General features: G+C 43.7%; 1 protein-coding gene across 1 annotated transcript in view; it reads left to right on the plus strand.

Annotated features, from left to right (window-relative positions):
* The first annotated feature begins 1,271 nt into the window (after positions 1-1,271).
* Positions 1,272-22,779, plus strand: part of axl (AXL receptor tyrosine kinase) — a 50,924-nt gene continuing 29,416 nt past the window's right edge. Inside the window, exons 1-5 of the mRNA XM_079513607.1 lie at positions 1,272-1,791; positions 14,107-14,317; positions 14,552-14,652; positions 16,304-16,486; positions 22,671-22,751. Of these exons, the coding sequence (XP_079369733.1) occupies positions 1,644-1,791; positions 14,107-14,317; positions 14,552-14,652; positions 16,304-16,486; positions 22,671-22,751 (724 nt within the window). The 5' untranslated portion in view covers positions 1,272-1,643. The remainder of the gene's footprint in view (positions 1,792-14,106; positions 14,318-14,551; positions 14,653-16,303; positions 16,487-22,670; positions 22,752-22,779) is intronic.

Consider the following 22,779-nt stretch of genomic DNA (forward strand, 5'->3'; position numbering starts at 1 on the left):
CCAAAAAATGGTGCTAAAATAGCAAATGACCTCTTTCTGACCTCTTTTGCTGCTATATTGGCACCTATTTTAAAAGGTGCTATGTAGCACCTAAAGGTGATATATGGCACCTTTGCCAGTTGGTGATAGTTTAACCATTAGAGTTACCTAAAAAACAGTTGTCCTCAAACATTTTCATGTCAAGGACCCCACATTTTTCAGTGTGAACTGACAATAAAGTACTATATCATATCATATCATATCACTCACATTTTTTTTTACTAAAGGAAAAGTATAAATAGGCCTAATGAAATATAGAAATACTCTGTAAGGTCCATAAATGCACTTGAGTAAAAGTATTGGAACCAAGTACTTAAAGTACCAAAAGTAAAAGTACTCATTATGCAGAATGTCCCATTTCATGTAGGCCTATGCAAATCTTTTGAACATAGCAGATCTACAAGCTCACAATGAATGTAGTGGAGTAAAAGTACAATATTGTGGATCCGAGATGTAGTGGAGTAGATGTTTAAATTAAAAAAAGATATCTAACTGCTCCTCACGCATTAGGGAGAATATTCACCAGAAGCAGATGTGTGATTTCAATGCAGTCTAGTAGTAGTATATCTACATAAGTATTGAATCAAGGATCTTAAAAACTGTCTGGGGTGCATGCACCACAAGCCAGAGTGGACGTTAAAATGACCGCAGAAGAGTTTTTATAGTGAAGTGCCCCTTTAACTTGTGGAAGCTGCAACACCCCAAACACCACCAATTCTTTACTTAATTTGATAGAAAATCATTCTAATCAAAACGAGTGGACCATTTCCCAACAGGACAATACTTGCTGAGGTAATTAGTTCTTTGTGAAGAATGTATTGTGAGTGCAGCCAGCAGCCATGGGGACATGGGAGATGTTTACAGCAGGTTCTGACTGGGGATGTCATTAAAAAGGAGAGGGATTTGTCCTGAGACCCCTGGGGGGGTTCTCACATCCTCGGAGAGAGAGAGAGAGAGAGAGAGAGAGAGAGAGAGAGAGAGAGAGAGAGAGAGAGAGATTGTAGGCTACATATTTCTTATTGTGGTTGCTTTTTATTTCACAATCACAATTAGCCTACACTATGTCACTCACACACACTAACACTAACACTAACACTGAGACCATTTTAACTGAATGGAATTGAAATTAATTCAGAGAGGGGGGACACAGAGGAGGAGGAGGGGGGAGCAAGCGGAGTGGAAAGAACTCTTGAGTCGAGGAATTTTTGAGCCCTGCTGGAAGAACTGAGAGAGAGAGAGCGAGAGAGAACAAGAGTCTTCAGGAGTGTAATCAGAGGGAGAGGGTTAAAAATAATACTCCAGGCAGTTCAGAGAGAGCAGGTCTTATCATTTCAATGACTTTTAGTTAACAGAGCGCCCGGACAAACTTTTTTCCACGAGCGCTTTCCTTATCTGAGCTTTTGCTGTGCTGTTTTATGAATATTATTGATTCCGTAAACTGCGGGGCGGATTCACACAAGACAAGAACCCAATACCCATCCATCCGAACTCGACAGACAACAAGAAGAGCCTGAAATACCTGAGGAGCCGCAGTCGGCTGAGAAGAGCTGTGATTTGTTTTGATTTGTTTAGCCTTTTCTTTGCGTTACTGTTGAGATGCGGTGATGAAGCCGTCAACAAGGATGGATTATAATCATAACTTCATCAAGACTTTACGGGCGGAACGTTTAAGAAGCGGGACTACTATGTTACTGCTTCTTGCAGTCGTGCTGCTGGCTGGTCTGAGATCTGTGACTGCTGGTAAACTGACAGGTACGTTACTACGTTTAGTAGTGTGATTTGAGTCTGGCTTATCAGCCACTAGCCAGGCCAACGTTTAGGTGCACTTTACACCAAATGTGGGGCCCGTCGTACACGGTACACTACACCCCCAGTCCCAGGGGTCCTTTGGGGAGGGGGGTCCCCAGGAAAAGTACTTAATATAAAATAACAATTATTCTATCCATTTAAATGTTTGCTATTCAAAAAAGCAGATCTACAAGCTCGCATGCAGTCAAACAGTGTAAATGTTTGAGATTTATTTTTTTAACACAAATCTACTCTTCTGGGGTTCCCTGGCTCAAACTCTTTTCAGGTGGGGTCATAGGCATGTAGGGGTTCTTTTCCTGCACTCACAAAACCGTTTTTTTTCCTCTCCCACCTACCTTTTTTAATGAATTGTAAAAAAAAAGAAAAAAAAAAAAGAAGAAAAAGTTTGAGAACCACTGACACACACACACACACACACCTTATAGCTCTACTCCTTGTTTCCCTGGGAACTTTATTGTTTCATCTGTGCACAGGTAGCTACTTACTTGTATAAGAGTACAACGTCAACTTTATTTCTTTCTCATTCCTCATTTCCCTGAGTCACGTGACATAATAATGTCAAAATAGCATACATTTGCAGGTTACACTCTCAGAGTTGCAGATGGTTATAGGTCCATATTTGATTCCATTTGTACAGCCCACTCTAGTTAAATTGTGTGTGTGTGTGTGTGTGTGTGTGTGTGTGTGTGTGTGTGTGTGTGTGTGTGTGTGTGTGTGTGTGTGTGTGTGTGTGTGTGTGTGTGTGTGTGTGTGTGTGCTGGTAAAAACTTGAACATTTAATGATAAAACTGCGTGATGAGCAATTAGTGAGCTTTGTTCTCCACCCATTAAATCAATTAGCTCTGGGCTCGTTATAGAGCAACCGCTGCAAAACATCTGGGCAATTTAAAGCTCATAAAACCCACACAGTGCCTGCACTCACAAAACTGTTTTTGTTTTTTCTCTCCCACCCACCTTTTTTAATGAATTGTAAAATGACAAAAAACAAACAAAAAAAAACTAGATGGGGGTGGAAAAAATAAACATGCAGGATAGGGCTGACAGTTTTGTTTTGGGAATCTGTAAACATTGTTTTTGTGATGCTGTGGATGCTTTGACTGATTGGCTCAGTGATTCTCAAACCTTTTTCACTTCAAAGACCCCCAAATGATACGGATTTGTGGTCTCTGGGACCCACCCCCATCTAAGCATAATTATGTTTTATTGTTAGACCTGATTTGTTGTGATTTTGTGCTGCCATTTGGTCCTGGTTCCTTTAGCCTACTACTGGCCAGTGTATACTCTATGTATGGATACAAGAGAAAATTGTTGTGCATTCTCTTTTACTTATGCATGTAACAATGGTGAAGCTGATCTACTCTACTGTATAAGTCAGCTGGGGACCCATGGAACTTCCTCTAGGACCCTTGTGGAGTCCCAGACCCCGGTTTGAGAACCACTGCTCTAGCGGAATTTATCTGCAATTTATTCAGTTTGATTCTCAGGTTGATTCCAGTGTATTATGTCCTTTTAGGGGATTTAGAGTTCACTCCTAAAGGCTCAGCGAGCCATTTCACTGCACCATGACCTTTTGAGATCAGGTGTGTGATTTCAGCCTTGTTGGAGCCTCCACCTGTTGGGGGGCCCATGGTGGTGGTCATGTGTTTTTATCATCATGGAGATTCTCCTTCCTTCTGATCTCAATGCACAAGGGATGCATGCTTCATGAGGGGCCTCAGACAGACCCCCAGTCCCATTCCTCCTGGAACACAACACCATGTCTGCTCATCTCTGCTACAGATGAGGAGATGGAGGCACTGACTGTACAAAGAAACACTGCTCCTTTTTTTAACTGCTTCTTTTAGGGATGGTTGAATATGGTCTCGGGTGGAAACCTCATGTGCAAAACTGTTACTTTTCAGGATTGAGGATTCAAAATGAGCAAAAGTCCCAGATCTACAGGCAAAAAAAAAGCAAGCTTTCGAGCTTGTGGATCTGAGACTTTTGATGCTTTTATGTGACGCTGTAATATGATCAAGTAGGGCGTTAATTTATGAAAAAACACAACAAGTTAGAATATGGAGATAAGAGGTTTCTGGCCGACAGTGGCGATATAGAAACACTGTGGTACAAAGAACCCGTTCAGCCCCTGTAGGCTATTCTTTAGACTAGATTCTCTACTGGTTGTTGAGCTTAGCTTGTAGTCTCTACTGGTTCTATAGTCCTACTGTATATATTTGATAAAGGTGTATAGGGCACTTCTAACATTCGTACGACAAATGGTGACGATAGCCAATGCCTGAATGCACGCTCACAACGTGTCGTATCGTGACGGGTTGTTGTGAGCTTTTTGATCTGCTAATCTAGCTGTTTTTGTGACAGTTTCGGACAATTTTAAACTATAATGACGTGCCCAAAACGGGGATTAAATGCTATGTTGAGAGAGCTACTACAAGCCAAGAACTACTGTTCTTTGGCTTGTGTTATTGTTTGTTGTGTGTGTGTGTGACACTCTCACACGCACGCACGCACAGCCACACACACACACACACACACACACACACACACACACACACACTTGAAATGTTTATTTATGTCCACATAATGAGAAGTACAGGACTACCTTGTACAAAGGACATAAACACTGCCAGTGCAGTTTGACAGTAGGAGAGCAGAGCAGCCAGTTACAACGTGCATGGACGGCAAAGCATCGTTACATACAGTACAGCTGACATGGACACAGGGCACAGGGGCCAGGGCAGCAGACATAAATCATGGATAAAGGAAACAACGCCTCCTCCAAATTGAGCGGCTTCCTATAATGGCTGAAACTGAGCAGTACCTCGCTAACTGCTTGGCTCTCCTTTTGGAAAAGCCGGCCATTTGTAAGCCCCTCACAACCAACTTCCAAATGCCAAAGATAAAAACTAAAAGTTAACATCTGTAGCCTACCTGTGAGATGGTCTGCACTAGCTGCTGATACTTCAGCACTTTGGTTAGAAAGGCTTCTTCCAGGCTATAGTCAAAGGTACAGCCGGCCTCGAGAATGAACACCTCTATGGTTTTCATTTACAACAATGACATCAGGGGTGTTCGCTGAAAATCATCATCAGGTTAAACATCCTCGGCTTCACAGTAGAATGCTTATAAAGCATGATGGAGGACCTGAAAATGGAAGAGATGTCTTTCGATATCAAATCCACTATTCTGTCATGCCTACTTATGTAGAGGCCCCTGTAAACATGGCAACCATTTAAGATGTGGGAAATGGTTTCAGCTATTTGTTCATGGCCGTGATGAATACAGTGAGGAGCATGATTGCCTGGAAACCAGATAGAGAGATTAAGTTTAGAAGGTAGAACCTGTAATCTCGCTTTCAAAGTAAAAACAACAATGCACTCATCAATGGCAACATTTTTTAACACAGAGTGAGAGACAGAATGGTCCGCAGCAGGAAGACATGCAGTCTTTCCTTGTAATCTAAACTCAGTCCAATGTCTCACGCACGCACACACACACACACACACACACACACACACACACACACACACACACACACACACACACACACACACACACACACACACACACACACACACACACACACACACACACACACACACACACACACACAGAATGTTTTCGAGCGCGAGTCAGAGCCATGATTCAGACCAGAACAGCAGCATGATGGATGGGGGTAAAGGGGGCACACAGAGTGTGGGGGGGGGGGGGTCGGGAGGAGAGGGGAGGTGGCAAAATGTCTAGCGATGAATCCCAAGAATGGCATGAAAAGGAGGGTGAATGGAGCTTGTGGGGGAGGGGGGCTATGTGTGACCTGAGTTATGCGGCTTTAAAAGGCAGAAAAGATAAAGTAGTGAGTGTGCGAGTGGGAGCAAAATGCAGGGCCTGTGTTTGGATGTTTCGGGGAGGCCTGTGTGTCTCTTCCACTGACATTTAACATCTGAGGACTGGCTATGCTGTGAAAGACAGGGGAATAGAGGGGAAGAAAACAGAGAGAGGAGAGGTGAGAGAAGAGAGAGAGGGGGGGGGGGGGGGGGAGAGAAAGGGGAAGAAAGTGAGACCTTAGGGGGGAAATTAGGGAACAAAAGAGTTGAGATGGAGCAGTTAAACTGCTGTGAATCACAAACGCACGCACACTCTCTCTCTCTCAATCACGACCTGTCTTATCTAGCAACGTTAGCATTCTTACAAGAGCTCTGGATAGTGAATGTGTAACTATGAAAGAGACAGAATGTCTGGTATTTCTTTCTGTTTCTTTTCTTTCAATTCTTTTCTTCTCAAAGAAATCAGCCGAGCTTAAAGGCAGTGGAAAGAAGAGAACAAGTTTGTTTTTAAACAGCCAGAGAGAGAGAGAGAGAGAGAGAGAGGCGCTGGAGCAAAGAGTCAGAGTCGGGCCTCTTGGTTTATTGCATGCTCCCAGAGCTTGTGCTTGTGTGTGCGTGTGTGTGCACGCACAGTCGCACACGCACACGTGCATGAGTGTGTCTGGCCATCCGTGCGCTGGCACGTCTATCCCTGCACACATGATCATGCTACACGTTACCAGGATGTATTGCACAGATTAATGGGCCATACATCGGTATGGAGTGGACTGCTATTGGCCTTGTTTGAATTTAACCTAAGCAATTGTTCCTGTGCTCCTGCAGATCTACAAGCTTGTAGATCTGCTATTTTCAGCAAATGCAAAATCAGTCATTACGACGGCATCAAGGCCTGCCAAAATACATTTTAGTTGACTAAATCAACTGTAGATTTAGTCGACAAAAGTCTTATGATATTTAGTTGACTCAAACTAGACTAACATTCCAGGTGACTAAAATGTGACTAAAACTAAATAAACTATTCAAAAGATCTAAAAATAAATTCAAAATGTGCTGTCAAAATCAACACAGGTTCTGTGAAACCCTCAGTACACCTCATACACAACAGCAATGTACTACTAGAGTGTCGCAGTCCCGCCCCCGACGAGGGCCCAGGGAATAATTCCCCGTTCATTTTCCCCATAGACTTTTCAAAAAGTATTTATTTAAAGACATTTACACCGTGGACAAAGAAAGCCAACTCTTGTTGTGACAAATCATGACAATAAACACAATGTTTTGGGCAGATCAAATAATTAGTAAGAAGAAAAAAACACTTTTTGTTTCGTTTTTCTTCACCTAGAATGCACAAACTTGGGGAGAATGACACGCTCAATGTGATCATCTCCCCCCAATAATCACGTATTGAAGGGCAGTCCCGCAGCATGTACATGAGAGTGCCTCCTCCTCCTGGCACTTCCAGCATGTCAGGCAGTTTCGCAATTTTGCTACTGTATAATTTGGAGGGGGTCCAATAAACTGTATTTAGGATCTTGAATTGGATAAGTCTGGTTTTAAGTTAATACGAATACAAATCCAATCATTGCAATTCAAAAGCTAGTCTCTCTTCTATACCTGTAAGTGGTGGATCAGTCTGTGTTACGCCTTATTCACACGTATTTACTCACCTCTGTCGTGCACATACACAGCAGACCTATCCTATGAGCTCACAACGCATTGCAATGCCACACGTTGTGAGCTCATCCATAGATCTGCTATATGTGTGGCACTTGGCGCGCCAACTACGCATGAATCAGTCGCGGTCGCAGAGAGCGACCGAGTGTAGCTGAATGAAGTATGTGTTTATATATGACACACACAGAGTTGGGGTGACACGTACCCTCTGGGGTCACAGGCAACGGGGTCACAGGTCAAAGGTGGGCCATGAAACGGGCTCGGAGGGCAAGGCTGACAAGCTTGAGAACGTCTTTACAGCCGCCGTCTCAGTGAAAGAGCCTCTATGCTGCTCACTAACTCCCAAGTCCACATATTCCTTTATCTGTCAGTGAATGCCTATCATCTGTGTGTATGGACTGTATATTAAGAGTGTAATATCAGGAGGTAGAGCAGGTCGTCCAATGATCCATGGGTCGGCGGTTCGACTCCCGGCTCCTCCTGTCTACATGTCGAAGTGTCCTTGGGCAAGACACTGAAACCCAAATTGCTCCCGGTGTGCTGGTTGGTACCTTGCATGGCTTCCGCTGCAATCGGTGTATGAATGTGTGTGTGAATGGGTGAATGTAATGCACTTTATAACATTATCGTCATATAATTGGTCCTCGGTCTGTGTGGAGTTCAGAACCCCGTCTACCAATGACATAATCAGTAGGCATTATAGGTTTGGTCATTTGATTTCAAACATTATTATTTCATGATGCAAGAATAACGGCTTATATTCTGCATGGGACATTTCCAGCAAGGGAAAGGCTGTAGATTCTAATTAGCATAGACCAATTCTGAGAGGATCAGGTTAAAAATTGGTGATGTGCTCCTTTTTGAGTTCCCCTGGTCTTCCTGTGCATAAGCCTGACTGTCCGGGGCAAGCAGCTATTGGTAGCCTACTGTCAGTGGCCTTGTGGCTATGTAGCAAAAATCAGCAAATCTGGCGTGTTCACACAGTCCATGAGCGTACAGGGAGAAGGGGACTCAGAAAGCAGCCCTGCGGGTAGTACTTTGTTGAGGGTGACCTGGGCCAGAGGTGTTGGAGCCCCGTGCATCCTCAGAGTCGGGGGGCGCACGTTAGTCCGACATCTCGTTATTCCGAGTCCGACATACGTGGCCGGTTAAGACTCACCCGTGGCTTCCACGTGCGGTTAGGGTTATGATTAGGGGTAGGGTTAGTAATGTCAGATTATTGGGACGTCAGACTAAGGATGATGAGTCCTCCTATATAGGTACATTACCTGAGCTTGGTTTCCAGTCTGGTGGGGACTATGGTGTTGAACTCTGAGCTGTAATCTATAAACTGCATTTTCACATATAAGAGTTCCTTTTCTCCAGGTGGCAGAGGGCAGTGTGTGGTGTAGTGTTGTCGCTATGGCATCGTCTATGGCAAACATTGTGGAAATTAGCCAATCTACCAGCTCACAGCACCTCGCATTGTGAGTGCTTGTCAGGGTCCCTGGATCTGTTTGGCCTGTAAGCAAATTGGTGGGTGACAAAGCGCTGTTAATCAGCTCTGACATGCTTCTCAACGTAATCCCAAGGAGGTATTGAAAATATCGCTAAAGATGCCTGATACTGTAGCTGTGTCGTACATGGTCTAGTAGTCTGTACAGTACACCCCCCCCCCCCCCCCCCCCCAGAATGCTGTCTTGTCCTGCTGCCTTGCACGTGTTGTTCCCTCTTTGGGCAGTGGATGTATGTACGTACGTCCGTGGGCCTTGCCAAGCAAAGAAATGCCTTTCATTGCTCTGAGATGCCGTAAACGACTGGAAAGATTAAGAAGGAGACATTTATACTTGTCATATTTTGGAATCCCACGCATCTAACCTCCTGTCTGGGACATTGAGCAGATGGTTACATCCGTACGCTCTCAGAGTTAGAAGACTCAATTCAAGGCAAGGCAAGGCAGTTTAATTTGTAGGCCTATAGCACATTTGAGGCAATTAAATGTGCTTTACACAGAATATCAAGCAAAGGAAACACAATTATACAATTACAGTTAAGTGCAGAAGAGAATAAAAAATTAAATTAATAAATAACTCAATCCAAGGCAGTGAATAATGGAAAGGCTTTTAGTTGTGTTTTATAAGAAATAAGAGTGGAAGCAGACCTGCAATTTTTGGGGAGTTTGTTAAAAAACGTAATTCTGCTTGCCGACTTTATTTTTGGTTTAATAGGGACTCCGAGAAATAAGGATATATGACTTGCAGGGGAAATAAGGATGTGACTCAGGCCGGGGAAATACGGAACCAAATAGATTAAATGACCACTGAGCATTTTACTGTGCAGGGCCCATCATCACTGCTGTCTGATTGAGAGACATCGGGGGCTTGTTTGGTGTGTTCCCACCCATCTCGACCAATCGGACGAGGCGTCTCTGTGCAACAAGGAGCCATTGTCCCGCTATCAGTTGGGTCCTCCTCTACAAACGTCCTATCAGTCAGGGTCAGGACACGGGGGAACATCAGTCAGGAAACGTTTATTTGATACTGGGGAAGGAATTTGAGTTGGAGGTTATCAAAATCATTAAGAGCGGAACAAGTGGAAAGGGTTTAGAAAAGTGGATTTCTGTGTGGATTTAACTACTCTTGAGAATCAAAGGTGCATATTGGTCTGTTTAACATATGGTCCTTGCTTTGTCAATCACTAATCACTAAGGGGTTAGTTCAGATTTTTGGATTTAAAGCTGTAGAAAATACTTTCCATTAATATATAGTGGTTGTAAAGTAAAGGTATTAATTGATTGCCTGAGTCCCGTGGGAGTTCTCGTCTGGTTTTGATGAATATTAAGTAGTTCCGTCTACTTTGTGGGGGGCACTGCCGCACTAGGGGCCATGCATTATAAATAAATTAATCCACAAAAATAGCGTCATTTGTATATTTCTACCATAGTGCAACTTTCGTTCAACCTGGACCCCTCTGTCACATGGAACTATGGTTTTGTGCTGCTGCTGGCGTAGTGATACTGGACACAAAAAATAGTTCCATGTGACAGAGGGTTCTTGTGGCGGTTCTGGACAGATGTCAGAAGTAATGTCAGCGGTATCCCCCTTTATGCCCATATATGGAGTTCTTTGTCAGGCATGCCCAAACATGGAGTCTATGCAGAATGATGTCAGAAGTCGGTGGGACGAACCCGTATTTAGGCATGCCCAAATAAGGAGTCTAGCCCCGGCAGTGGCCTTGTGATGTCAGCTGTGGCCCGGGCAGAGGCCTTTAGTGGCGGTTCTGGACAACCGTGGGTCCGACCGACTCGACACCGGGCACTGCACTCCCTGTTGGGGTGTGGAACGCGTGTGTCGAATTTGAAGTAGGTGGGGCGAAGGGTTCTCGAGTTATGTGGATGTACAGATGTACACACACACAGACTTTTGCACAGAGTTGCATTTATAGTTAGATATAACCTATTGATCGATCTATATATATATTGATTGTTATGGAAGTCTGACACTTAAACCTTATATCGTCTCTGTCGGGTGGAAACCTCATATCTCCAAAACTGTTACTTTACAGGATTCAAATTCAAAAGTAGCAGATCTACAAGCTCAAAACACGTCGCTTCGCACCATGTTTCGAGCGTGCGATGCTTGTGTGTGACGCTGTAGAAGATGAAGTATGGCATTAATTTACGCAAAAACAAAAAGAAATACAAAATTATTATTATTATTATATTTCACATACTAGTTCTATACTAGGCTACAGCTCGGTTTCAGATAAGGTTCTGGTCTGGATGTGTTTCCATACGCTACGGCTCCTCTGTTTCAGATGTGGGCCCTGCTCATGGGAGGTGGTACTAACCCCTGAGTTTTGGTCGGAAACCCAGAACTTTTCTTAGAATTTGTATGGCTTTGCCATCCACTTGAGTTAGAACACCTTTAAAATCTAATATCTTTATAGTTATATGTCAATGGATCCACATGCCAGAAAAGATTGCCATGCTCCTTTTACCCATTTATACCTGAGGCCGATTCTAAAAACTCCTTCTAAATCCTAACTTAAGTTTAACTTGTATTTTTCATTCAAAGTACTATTTATCATCATCATGTTGCTATATATTGTTGTTGTTGGGTGAAAACCCAGTAGGCCTACTGTATGTCAAAAATCTTTCCTTTATTATTATTTTAAAAGCGATTAAAAAATAGTGAAGCTCTGATGGTAGATCGGCTATTTTCCCTACTTTTGTGCGACACTCTCGTGTGATGAAGTAGAGCTTTAATTTATGAAACTTTGGAAAATGTGAAACACATTTTCTGCCTGACTGTGACGATATACAGTAACAACTAAAATGACACAGATGAATTCCCAGATTGAAAGGTTTAACAGCATCTAATAGGCATTCCATGTCTAAATAGCTGAAGTAACGCTGTGTAGGCTGAGCAGTGTGCGTGAACCCAGAGTACTCTGTCCTGTCCTTATCATATCAGTGTAACATCAGTGCATGGCTGCTTTTTACGAGCTTGTGTTTATCAGTATCACCACAGGACGATGAAGTGAAACTAGTTGAAAGTTCACAACCGTTTGCTTCCCAGTTTACTTCTAGGATGTTTGGGCCGTTTATGAAGCATTTATTAAGCACTCTAAAGTACTTGACCGATGATGTCATTGGTAGGCAGGTTTCTGAACTGTGCACAGCCCTCCTCTGAGACACAGAGTGAGGACAGCAATTATACCATAACAAGCATTAGTGAGGAGTCAGGACCAGTTACACGAAGATAAGTTGAACATGGGTGAATTGGTCCTTTAATCAATTATGGCAGGGTTTTTCAACATGGTGGTCCATGGAGGTGTTGTGCATATTGCATGTGGTCCCTGACCATGCATTTAGTAATGTAGGATTTGTTGATTAAAATAGAAAAAACGTTCCACTAGTTGAGAAAGCGTGAACTGAATGACCTGGTGACCTATGAATGATGACCGTCCACTCCATCGGCACTCCATCTTTGAAATGTGTTGCTGAAACCACTGACTGAATACATGAAAACAATGGCATTAACCAGCACAGCTGGGAACTTGATAACCATAACAGCAAGAATGAGCTGTTCTTCCCTCTACGTAACATAGAAGGAATTGTGCTGGGAGAGCACGATGAGTGGAAATGTTGAAAAACAAAAACATGTGAGTGACTGACGCGTCATTAATTAGAGCGCTGAAAAAAAGTTGAAGCCAGCTCAACCTTTTGCAGCTGGTCATGCAACGTGTCACACAACGTGTCACACAACGTGTCACGCGACGACAAGTGTTAAAGGGGAAAAACCACCCATTTTCAACATTTTACTATGTCATTAATATACCTTAGAGCTGTTGTGTGGAAATAATAAAGTCCCCCCCATTCTGTGTTTCCTAGAACTGTAAGTATGAAAAAAGAAATTGAAAAAAATATTTTTTTCAGACCTCTAGTTCTAAGAAACACAGAATCGGGGGGACTTTTTAATATTTCCACACAACAGCTCTAAGGTATATTAATGACATAGTAAAATGTTGAAAATGAGTGGAATGCCCCTTTAAGCCAGATTTATTTGATACATAGTTGCATGCCGTAAATAGCAGATTTACAAGGACACAAAGCGTCACATCCGTAACGCCTTGTGAGGTTCAAACTGAGGCCTCAGGTGCCAGTTAGTATCTTCATGTTGCCATGATGGCTTCCGTTGAAAATGACGTGCAGCCTGTTGCTTTGTCGTTGCAACTGTTCTGTATTGATTGGCCACGGCAGCAGTCAGGTGACCATGCCAGTACTCCCTCCCTGGCCTTTAGCGACAGCTGAGCCTGGTCAGATGCTTTTCCTTTACCGATGCTAATGTTTTGTTTCTGTTGTATCTACTGTACTTCATTGGCATTATCATACCGGTACACTAACGTTTATTTCATTGCTTCGTTTTGTTTTGAACCTGTACACAGTGTACAGCAAGTTGGTTGACTTGGTCATGTTAAATGTGCTCTATAAATCAATAAATACATTTTGAATTAGGTTGAGCAGTGGGGGGGAACATAAAGCACAAAGCCTATAACTACATACTTTCACCAAGTGCAGACTTTAGCTTACCTTTTGGCTATTCTTCACCATGAAGTCAAGAAATAAACACCATCAGGGAAACATACAAAATGTGAACCTTGTTATCTCCTTGTTGCCAACACTTCTGGCATCATGTGACTGATGGGTCTAGTCTGGTCTTCACCGTTGGGGTTTCACAACCCTCACCGTGGGGTACTACCAGGGGGTCTCTAGCTAAATGACTGATAGGCACTTATGGGTCTGTAGATCTTGGAGGATAGTAAATGGAACGCTCTCAGAGTTAAACAAGGGATAGTAATCACTTTCTATCGATTACTCACCCCAGGGAGATTTGAATTCATGGATATTTTTGTTTAGTTTTTGTTGCATTTCTAAGCCAATAATTTGAGGAGCCAGCAGTGGTTCCATATGGAGACACAAAGGTGTCTCCAATGCAAAAAAAGAAAGACAAATGTTTTTTTGGGAGTGAACTAACTAATATGAACTAATTATATATTGGACAATTCTTTTTTAAATCACATCCAGTATTACAACTATTATTATCTTGTTGTTTAATGTATTGTTATTGTTATTTCACCTGTACTGAGTGAGTGGCAACCAAAACCCTTGACTATAAACCCTGCAGATCTTACAGTGTAGAATAGAATAGAAAGAGGACAGTGCGATATCGGCAATGTGAAATTCCCTCCAAATTCACCGACATTCCATTTGGATCCACAGAGCTGGAGTTTGTGCGGAGCCCCACCACGGTGGTCTCCTCCCTGGGCAGGCCCGTGACGCTGCTGTGCAGCCTGAAGGGCCACGGGGGCGAGGAGGAGGACCCGCCCGACGTGCTGTGGCTGCGGGACGGCCAGGCCCTCGACTACGCCGACACCAACCAGGTCCAGTTCCCCGTGGACGGAGACAGATGGATGATCATCAGCACGCTCAGGTTGGGGCCAGATGTTCTGTCTGTCTGTCTGTCTGTCTGTCTGTCTGTCTGTCTGTCTGTCTGTCTGTCTGTCTGTCTGTCTGTCTGTCTGTCTGTCTGTCTGTCTGTCTGTGTCTCTCTGTCTCTGTCTCTCTCTCTGTATCTCTGTGTCTCTCTGTGTCTCTCTGTGGCTCTCTGGCTCTCTCTCTCTCTCTGTGTCTCTGTCTCTCTCATGGTTATGTTGTGTCCATGCAGGATAGAGAAGGTGCATCTCCCGGACATGGGCTCCTATCGCTGTGCTGTGCTGTCAGAAGAACACCAGACACTGTCTGACATGGGGAACATCCAGCTGGAGGGTGAGCAGTGGATTCATCCGCCACGCACGCCACACACGCACACGCACACGCACACACACAAAATGAACAACATACATGGAGGCAAATGTTATGCATATCCATCCTTGCGGTTTACATATCTGGTGTTTTGAGCTATTTATATACTGTAATTATAACCCAGGTTTTGTAAGCTTACTGACAATAGGGCTTAAAATATATCCTATACAAAATAAATAATGCCTCTATTGTCATACATCTTTGATAAACACACTTGGGGGATCATTGCAGAAAGTTGGACCGTTCTATGGATCTCTGAATTGTTTACTCCCTAACATCGGCCACACACCGCTGGGGATGTTGTGTTATATCAGCCATGTGTGCCACTCCTCACCACATCGACATCAGTGGTTCCCAAAAATATTTACGTCAAGGACCCCCAAATTGACACTTAATTAGCCCACGGACCCCCATTTGAAAAGATATGCCAGCAACCTCCATAAGAGAATATTTTTACGGCTCTCAGGACCCTCAGTTTGACATGTATTAGGCTACGGACCCCCATTTAATGGTATTTCTATCTCTAGCACCCCAATTCATAAATTGGTTCCATTTGTACACTCTCAGTTACAGACCAAAAAATCACACCCGTGTGAACTGAGTGGTGTAAGGTATTATATAGCCTGATCAGCTCTGATCTGACGTAATGAAATCACACCCGGATGTGATTTCACAACTGGCTTTTTTTGTGCAGAAAAAATGAGCATGGTTGCTACGGTCATCCAGTTCACCCGGGTGTGATTTAATTACGTCAGAAATTATTTTGAACATAGCAACCATGCTCATTTTTTCTGCACACAAAAGCCAGTTGTAGGAGTGGTTTACACCACTCAAAAAGGCTATCATTTTGCTAGAGACCCCCTGGAACTCCCTCAAGGACCCCTGGGGGTCCCCGGACCCCACTCTGGGAACCACTGATCTACACCACTGTTAGAATGAGAACCAGCTGCACAATATAGACCCCCAGGACCAGAACCTAAACCAACCCACTCTGAGGGGTGTAGCATGACACACCCCACCATATAGACCCCCAGGACCAGAACCTAAACCAAGCCACTCTGAGGGGTGTAGCATGACACACCCCACGGAGGCAATCATGAACATAAACATACACACTCCATTTACATGAAGTCTGCTCCAGTCCTGTGTTGACCAGTGCTTCTCAAAGTGGGGGTCCTTCAGGGGGTTCCAGGGAGGGTCCCCTAGCTACATCTGGAACCGTTTAACCATGTAGGCACTATTTCAGAAATAGCTAAAATAGCCAATCTACAGTATGAGCTCACATGTTATGAGCTTTCAGATCGGCTCAAAACAGGTTAATGTCACTATAATGTGGCCAGCTAGAAGGTAATCCACTGAGAATGGACTGTGTAACAATGACTATTCAAGCGCTGGGCATAAAAGGGACACAGACAGATGGGTGGAACGGGTACTCTGACATGGGTACAACGGGTAATGCATAGCCGGGTGGGGCATCTCCAACTTCCATCGTTTCCGACTCAGTGCTCTACAGCCGGGCACCGGTCTAGTACGTATCAATTTGGGGGTCTTTCCTTGACATGAAACGATTTTTGAGAACCACGTAGTGTTGAACCTGTCTGTGCTGTTCTCTCAGGTCTGCCTCACTTCTCGGTGGAGCCCCAGCACATGTCCGTGGTGGCCAACGTGTCCCTGGGCCTGCGCTGCGTGGCCCACGGGCCCCCCGATCCGGTCCGGGTCATCTGGCTCCAGGACGGGGCCCCACTTAACATTCTCATGGACCCAGTGGCCCTGTCACCCTCCACCCTCAACATCACCGGTAAGTAACTAATGGCTTCAAGTTCACACACTGTCACATAACACACTGTTTCACATTACTCAGGGAGGGGCGGCAGTGGCTCTGTGGCAGAGTGGCCGGATGGTAAGGTTTCCAGTTCAAACCCGGGCTTCCCCAGAGTTAGTGTTGAAGTGTCCTTGAGCAAGACACTGAACCCCTAATTGCTCCTGATGTGCCGTTTGGTGCCTTGCATGGTTGCATATTCACTGCTTGTTTTCTAATTCCAGAATTTTGTCTGCTCGTTTATTTGTGTCATCACTTGGTCACCAACGTGTACTGTTTCACAGACTGACAAAATACACGCATGCATGCACACAGACTGCAGGCTCTCTAGAGATACATACTGTAGCTAGCTGTCTCAAGCCCCCTTATTTTACCTCGAGGAGCGGTGGGCTGAGTCAGAAAGAGGAATGGAATTAGGGAAGGAAGGAAGAAGAGATAGAGTTGTTGGGTAATAACAATAATGATCAAGGGTCCGGGTCTGACTCACTACAACAGGTTGTCTACTTCTGCTTCAACAACACACACACTCACTACTCTGGAATGGACAGCTGCACACCAGCCCAGCACACTCTCGTACACACACACACGCACACATGCACGCCGCACACACGCACACACAACCACACACTTTTTAGGGTCAGTTGTGGCCAAGGCTCAGGGACAGGGTCATTTATCACGGCTACAAAAAGGAAAGAATTTATTTTACAATTGTAGCAGTTCAGATCTTATGCACAGTAGCATATGTTTACATATTATTGTCTTATGTCATATAACCACCATATGAAAAATAGTGTGGTAGCATACAAATAAAATAGTCCTACACTAACAGGGAAGTGACACTGACAGTTATACCGCATAACCTGAATCAAGTTTTGAAACAAAACAAACAAGACAAACATACAGTACGACAAGACAAGACAACACTCAACATGGCGTGGTCACCCCTCAAAATCATAATGGACGTGGCAGTGACACATAGTTCCTCATAATAAATATACTGAACAACCCAGCTGCGTCGGAGATCACGTCTAGCATGCTCAGATTCAGGTTTAAACTCATTCAATCTGGAATAGCTTGGAACTGTAACCAGTGCGAGGAAGGGGCCCCATGTGTCCTCAAACTTGGATACCGAGCCTCTCAAGGTACATCTAATTTTTTTCTAATTTAATAAAGTGGAGTACATCTCTAATCAAGTGAAGATGGGATGGGGGAGCAGAGGACTTCCATTTCATCAAAATTATTGCCTAGCTAAGAGAGTGGTAAAGGCCACCAAGTGAGCTTTGTATTTTGGCAGTGATAGAGTAGGGGGAGAAATTCCCCAAATAGCCTTCATTACATTTGTTTCAAATGGTATGCCAACACTCCTCGACATGGTGTCAAAGATCTCAGTCCAATATTGTACGCAAAAAAGGGCATGACCAAAACATATGTATATATGTGGCAGGGGCCGAGTGACATTTATCACACAGGGGATCAATATCACCATATATTTTGGACAACCTTAGTTTAGTGAAATGTACACGATGGATAATTTTGCATTGGATTAGACCATGCCTTGCACACATGGAAGAAGAATGGACAAGACGTAAAATATCTTCCCAATCATCATCCGAGATCTCTTCTCCCAAATATAAAAAAATATTTAGTAGTAGACTGCAAAGAGAAGATACAATTGTACATAATAGATATTAGGCCCTTTGTGCTCGACAATGGAGTTACAAAGGAATCAACCTCTGTGGCCTCTGGAAGGTTTGGAAATGCAGGGTTAAGGCTGCGCACAAAACTGTGAATCTGAAGATATCGAAAGAAGTATTGATTTGAAAGGGAATATTTTTCAGATGGCTGTTGAAAGGAGTCTGAACCCAGATAGTTTGACACCAGTGGGGAGCGATGCACGCGCGATAAATCAGTCCGACACAAAGTCTTCTATACACGCACATCCAAGAAGACAGACAGCCTCTGTCATGACTCATGACAGGTACTGGCATCTGACTTTCATCTTGTTTATTTCCTCCTTGTGGATCTCTGTCTCTACCACATGATGCAGCAAGACACGGCAAGCACTTTGTGTGGCTTCTTGGACATCAATGACTACTTTTGACCTGAATCCTTGGCTGTCTTCCAACAATTACAGCTGTCACACACACATTAGATCACAACATTGTGAAGGGCCGGCGTGTGCAATTCACTTTAAATGCAAGGACTTTTACTTATAACAGAGTATTTCTACATTGTGGTATTGATACTTTTACAAAAGTAAGAGATGACTAGCTTCCACCTCTGGAGTTAACCCTCAGTAAAATTGCACCAGTGTCAATTTGTGGCACTCGCTGAGTCGCTAGATACTTTCGTTTTCATCACAAGCACTGATACGGTACGGCGAGGTCGCAGGTTTTTTTTATTGAGCTCCTAAAACATAGATGTTTTGTATGATCATCTCAATCTGAGCTTCAATTCCGAGATAAATGCCGCTAAAGATCATCGCTAAAGATAGTGTGGACGGAAGGAAAATAATCAATAACGTCACCAACGCGGAAGCAAGTCCTAGGCGATCTAGGACTTTTATAAAAGGTCGTCCAATGTCGCCCTAGGCATAGAATGAGTTAAGACTGAATATTAAAATGTTGTGCGACCAGGTTAACGTCTCCTATAGTGACCGGTGATGACACTCGGTCATCATCGGATGTTGGCCTTTCGCTCCTCTGATGGAGTGAAAGAAAAAAAAGAGGAAGGAAGAGCCGACACAACAGAGAGTGGCAAAATCGCGTGCTGTGGACACCATGAGCCCCGGTTCATTCACGGCATGCAGCCGTCGCCGGTCAGACAACCCCTGCCTCCTCCATACTCCCTGGAGAGAAAAGCACCCTGTCAGAGTCGGTTTGTTAAATGAACACTCAAGGCGTGTGTGTGTGTGTGTGTGTGTGTGTGTGTGTGTGTGTGTGTGTGTGTGTGTGTGTGTGTGTGTGTGTGTGTGTGTGTGTGTGTGTGTGTGTGTGTGTGTGTGTGTGTGTGTGTGTGTGTGTGTGTGTGTGTGTGTGTGTGTGTGTGTGTGTGTGTGTGTGTGTGTGTACTTTTTGCGATGGCATGCTCGTCCAGGGCTCGTGCCCTCTGTTCTTTTTCAGGCCTCCACACAATGGAGGCATGCTCTCCTCAGCACGGCACAGTGCCGCACAACACACTGTGTGTGTGTGTGTGTGTGTGTGTGTGTGTGAGGGGGGGGGGGGGGGGGGGGGGGGGGGCTGTATGTGTGTGGCAGGACTGGTAGTGTTAGGATGTTAGATAATAGATTTGAATGGTGTGTGTGTGTGTGTGTGGTTTTCAGTGTGTGTGTGACAGTGTGAGTGGCCCTGTGAGTCACCATATCTTGAGAGAGGACTCATTCACTTGTGAATGTCAGTGTGTCATAAGGTTCTGCTCCCTGTCAAAGGCCCCAGGCCTGTTCACCCCGAGCCAATAATACAACTGTTCAACTCGGAGAGTGTTCAACTAGAACCCGTGAAGGGTCCATTGATGCGACTTTGAAAGAGACTCTCAGGGTTACAAATGAATAAATTAACCTTTACTACTGTATGTAGCCAAGTCAGTATATTGTAAGATGTCGCTGTTGGGCAGAAACCTACTTCATCACACGGAAGCATCAACAGTCGCAGATCCATAACCTCGAAACACGTTGCAAAGCGACGTGTTTTGAGCTTGTAGATCTGCTACTTTTGCTATTTTTTTACATTTGTACATAAGCGGCTTCCACCCGACCGACAGAGATATAATTTCGGTGCACCCACACATACACACATTATAGACAGACTTGAAGACTCACCTCTTCAGACTCCACTAGCACTTGACCTAGTTACTATATGATGACCATTGCAGCCTTATACAGTGCCTTGGCCTTGTTCTCATGTTTGTGCTACTTTCTTTATGAGCATGAGGTTAAAATGTAATTTAGATTGCATGTTATTTAGATAGGTTCATTGTTTACCTGGTATCCTATAGTGTCTCTGTAAGGATTATTATTGTGAAAGTATATTGTTTACTTTAGACTGATGCTAGGTTCTTGGTTTACCTCTGATCTAGTTTACTGAGGCACTGCACTCTCTTAATTTGCATTTGATGTTTGTGTTTGTGTTTACCTTGCATTAAGTGTTACTTTTCTAGATGTTCTACTCAGCTCTTGATAGAATGACTAAAACCATTACACAACCACTAAACACTTTGCATTTTGAGGCTGTAAAGGTTTTGTTTACGTTGGTAATGTTTGCAAACATAGTAGTGTGAAACTGATACGAAAGTTTCTAATTGCTGGGGGCCTGGAGGCGCAAACCACATATACTGTTAGGCTCTAATGCACAGTGACGGCGAGCTGTGGGTCTGATATCCGCGCCCGACAACCTTTGTTGCGTTTCACTGTCCCGTCTCTCTTACTGTTTCCAAATAAAGGAAAATAAAAGCCACCATTTTTTATATTGAATGTGAATAATATAGCTCTAATGTATGTGTTCAAAGTAACCAATCCTGGATTGGGGCCTTTTAAATTGGTGTAAGTTATATTTTCGTAACGGGGGTCTACGCGTCTCCACGTTTTCAGGTCGGGATACCAATTGTATCCATACAGGATACAGGATAGACAAGTGAAATTGGAAGTGTTTGATGAAAACATATAATGAACAGACAAAATTGGAACCGGAACACTGTCAAATTGAAGCTGATAAATGGGTTCTCTCTACTGATTGGATGATATGAAAAGTTATTTTCTGTTTAACAACTAAAATCTAGTTGGAGAGATGGGAAGATCCCTAATACTGAACAAACACTATTATAGCAATGATTACTATCGGAATATAGAGCGGGGAAAAAAGAACCCCCCAAAATAATGTGGCGACCCCCGAGGGGTCGTGACCCCAGGTTGAGAACCCCTGACTTACAGTACCTTTTTAATATGCAGCAATATGTTGACACTGTCAACAAACATTCTGTTTAGATTATTTTACATTTCATACAGAAGGAGATTCCATGTGCGTCAGAGGAAATACACGCAAAGATCCATCCAAAATATACAGCATGGAGTCAGCCTCTTCACAGATGAAAGAGCACACCTTCAAAACGTTAAAAGAACCAAAAAATGTCAAGGTGACAGCTGGCTTCCATTTCCAACTAGGGATTATTCTCCCACACAAACACCCTTGTATCAACATAAAAGCATTAACGCTAATGCTAACCATAATGATCATAGATAAAAACCCTCTCGCCCTTACGGGACACTGAACTCTCTCTGAATCCTGTAACCTGTGTGTGAACTCTTAACGTCAGCGCTATACGCTCCGGCTCCAGTTGCTGAGTCGGGATTTGGAGTTTAAACGACACTTCGGGGCTTTGGTTTCGCACCTGTGTGTCTGTTCCGTTTGTCTGGGAAGGTATGAACAAGAGCGGTAAAAATGCCCCCAAAAAGGCAACCCTCAAGCTCGCAACGGGTTGTGACGTGATGAGCTCAGAGATCGACTATTTTCGGCGCACGTCGACAGCCACATATGATACGGCGGCATATTAATCTGGCTCTGTGCCTATAGCTGGAGTTGCTGTGTGAGGATTTAAGAGTTTCAACGATGCTCAGGGCTTTCCTGTTCTATGTTGGGACTCGTTTTCTTTTTTCTTTTTCTTTTTTTTGGGGGGGCCAGGTTTGAACGGGACCAGAAAATATCAAAAAGATGATCTACTGTATAATATACACACAACACGTTGCATCACTTGTAGATCGGCTGTTTTATGGCACTGTACGATTTTATGTCAATTATATTTTCATTGTCAGCAGTGGGACAAATACAGCATGGTAAAAGATTTAGCAACAGAAATGTCTTGGGTTGTGAAGCAAGAAGAACCCAGGCCTTCTAGCCTGGCAAATAACCTACTGAATTATAAAGCAATCTGTCAGTGCCGTGATTTTTTTTCCACCCTAAAACATCAGGTAATATTATTATAATACAATAATTATAATATAAAGACATCATTGCACATAACAACCACACTAATCTAATGAAGTACTGTCATCTGATAAACACATGAAAAACTGGAAAAAGTAAAAAAGAATCACGGCACTCCATCATTAACATCAGCACTATATGTGTGTGTGTTTACACTTTCAATTCAACACTTCCAATTGTGTATGCAGGTTTGAACCGGACCAGCACCTTCTCCTGTGAGGCTCATAACGACAAAGGCGTGGCCACCTCCGCCTCCGGGACAATCACTGGTAGGGGTCCTAACACGCTGCTTGTCAA

This window comes from Electrona antarctica, assembly GCF_951216825.1.
Source record: "Electrona antarctica genome assembly, chromosome: 11".
In the NCBI taxonomy this organism is placed as follows: Eukaryota; Metazoa; Chordata; class Actinopteri; order Myctophiformes; family Myctophidae; genus Electrona; species Electrona antarctica.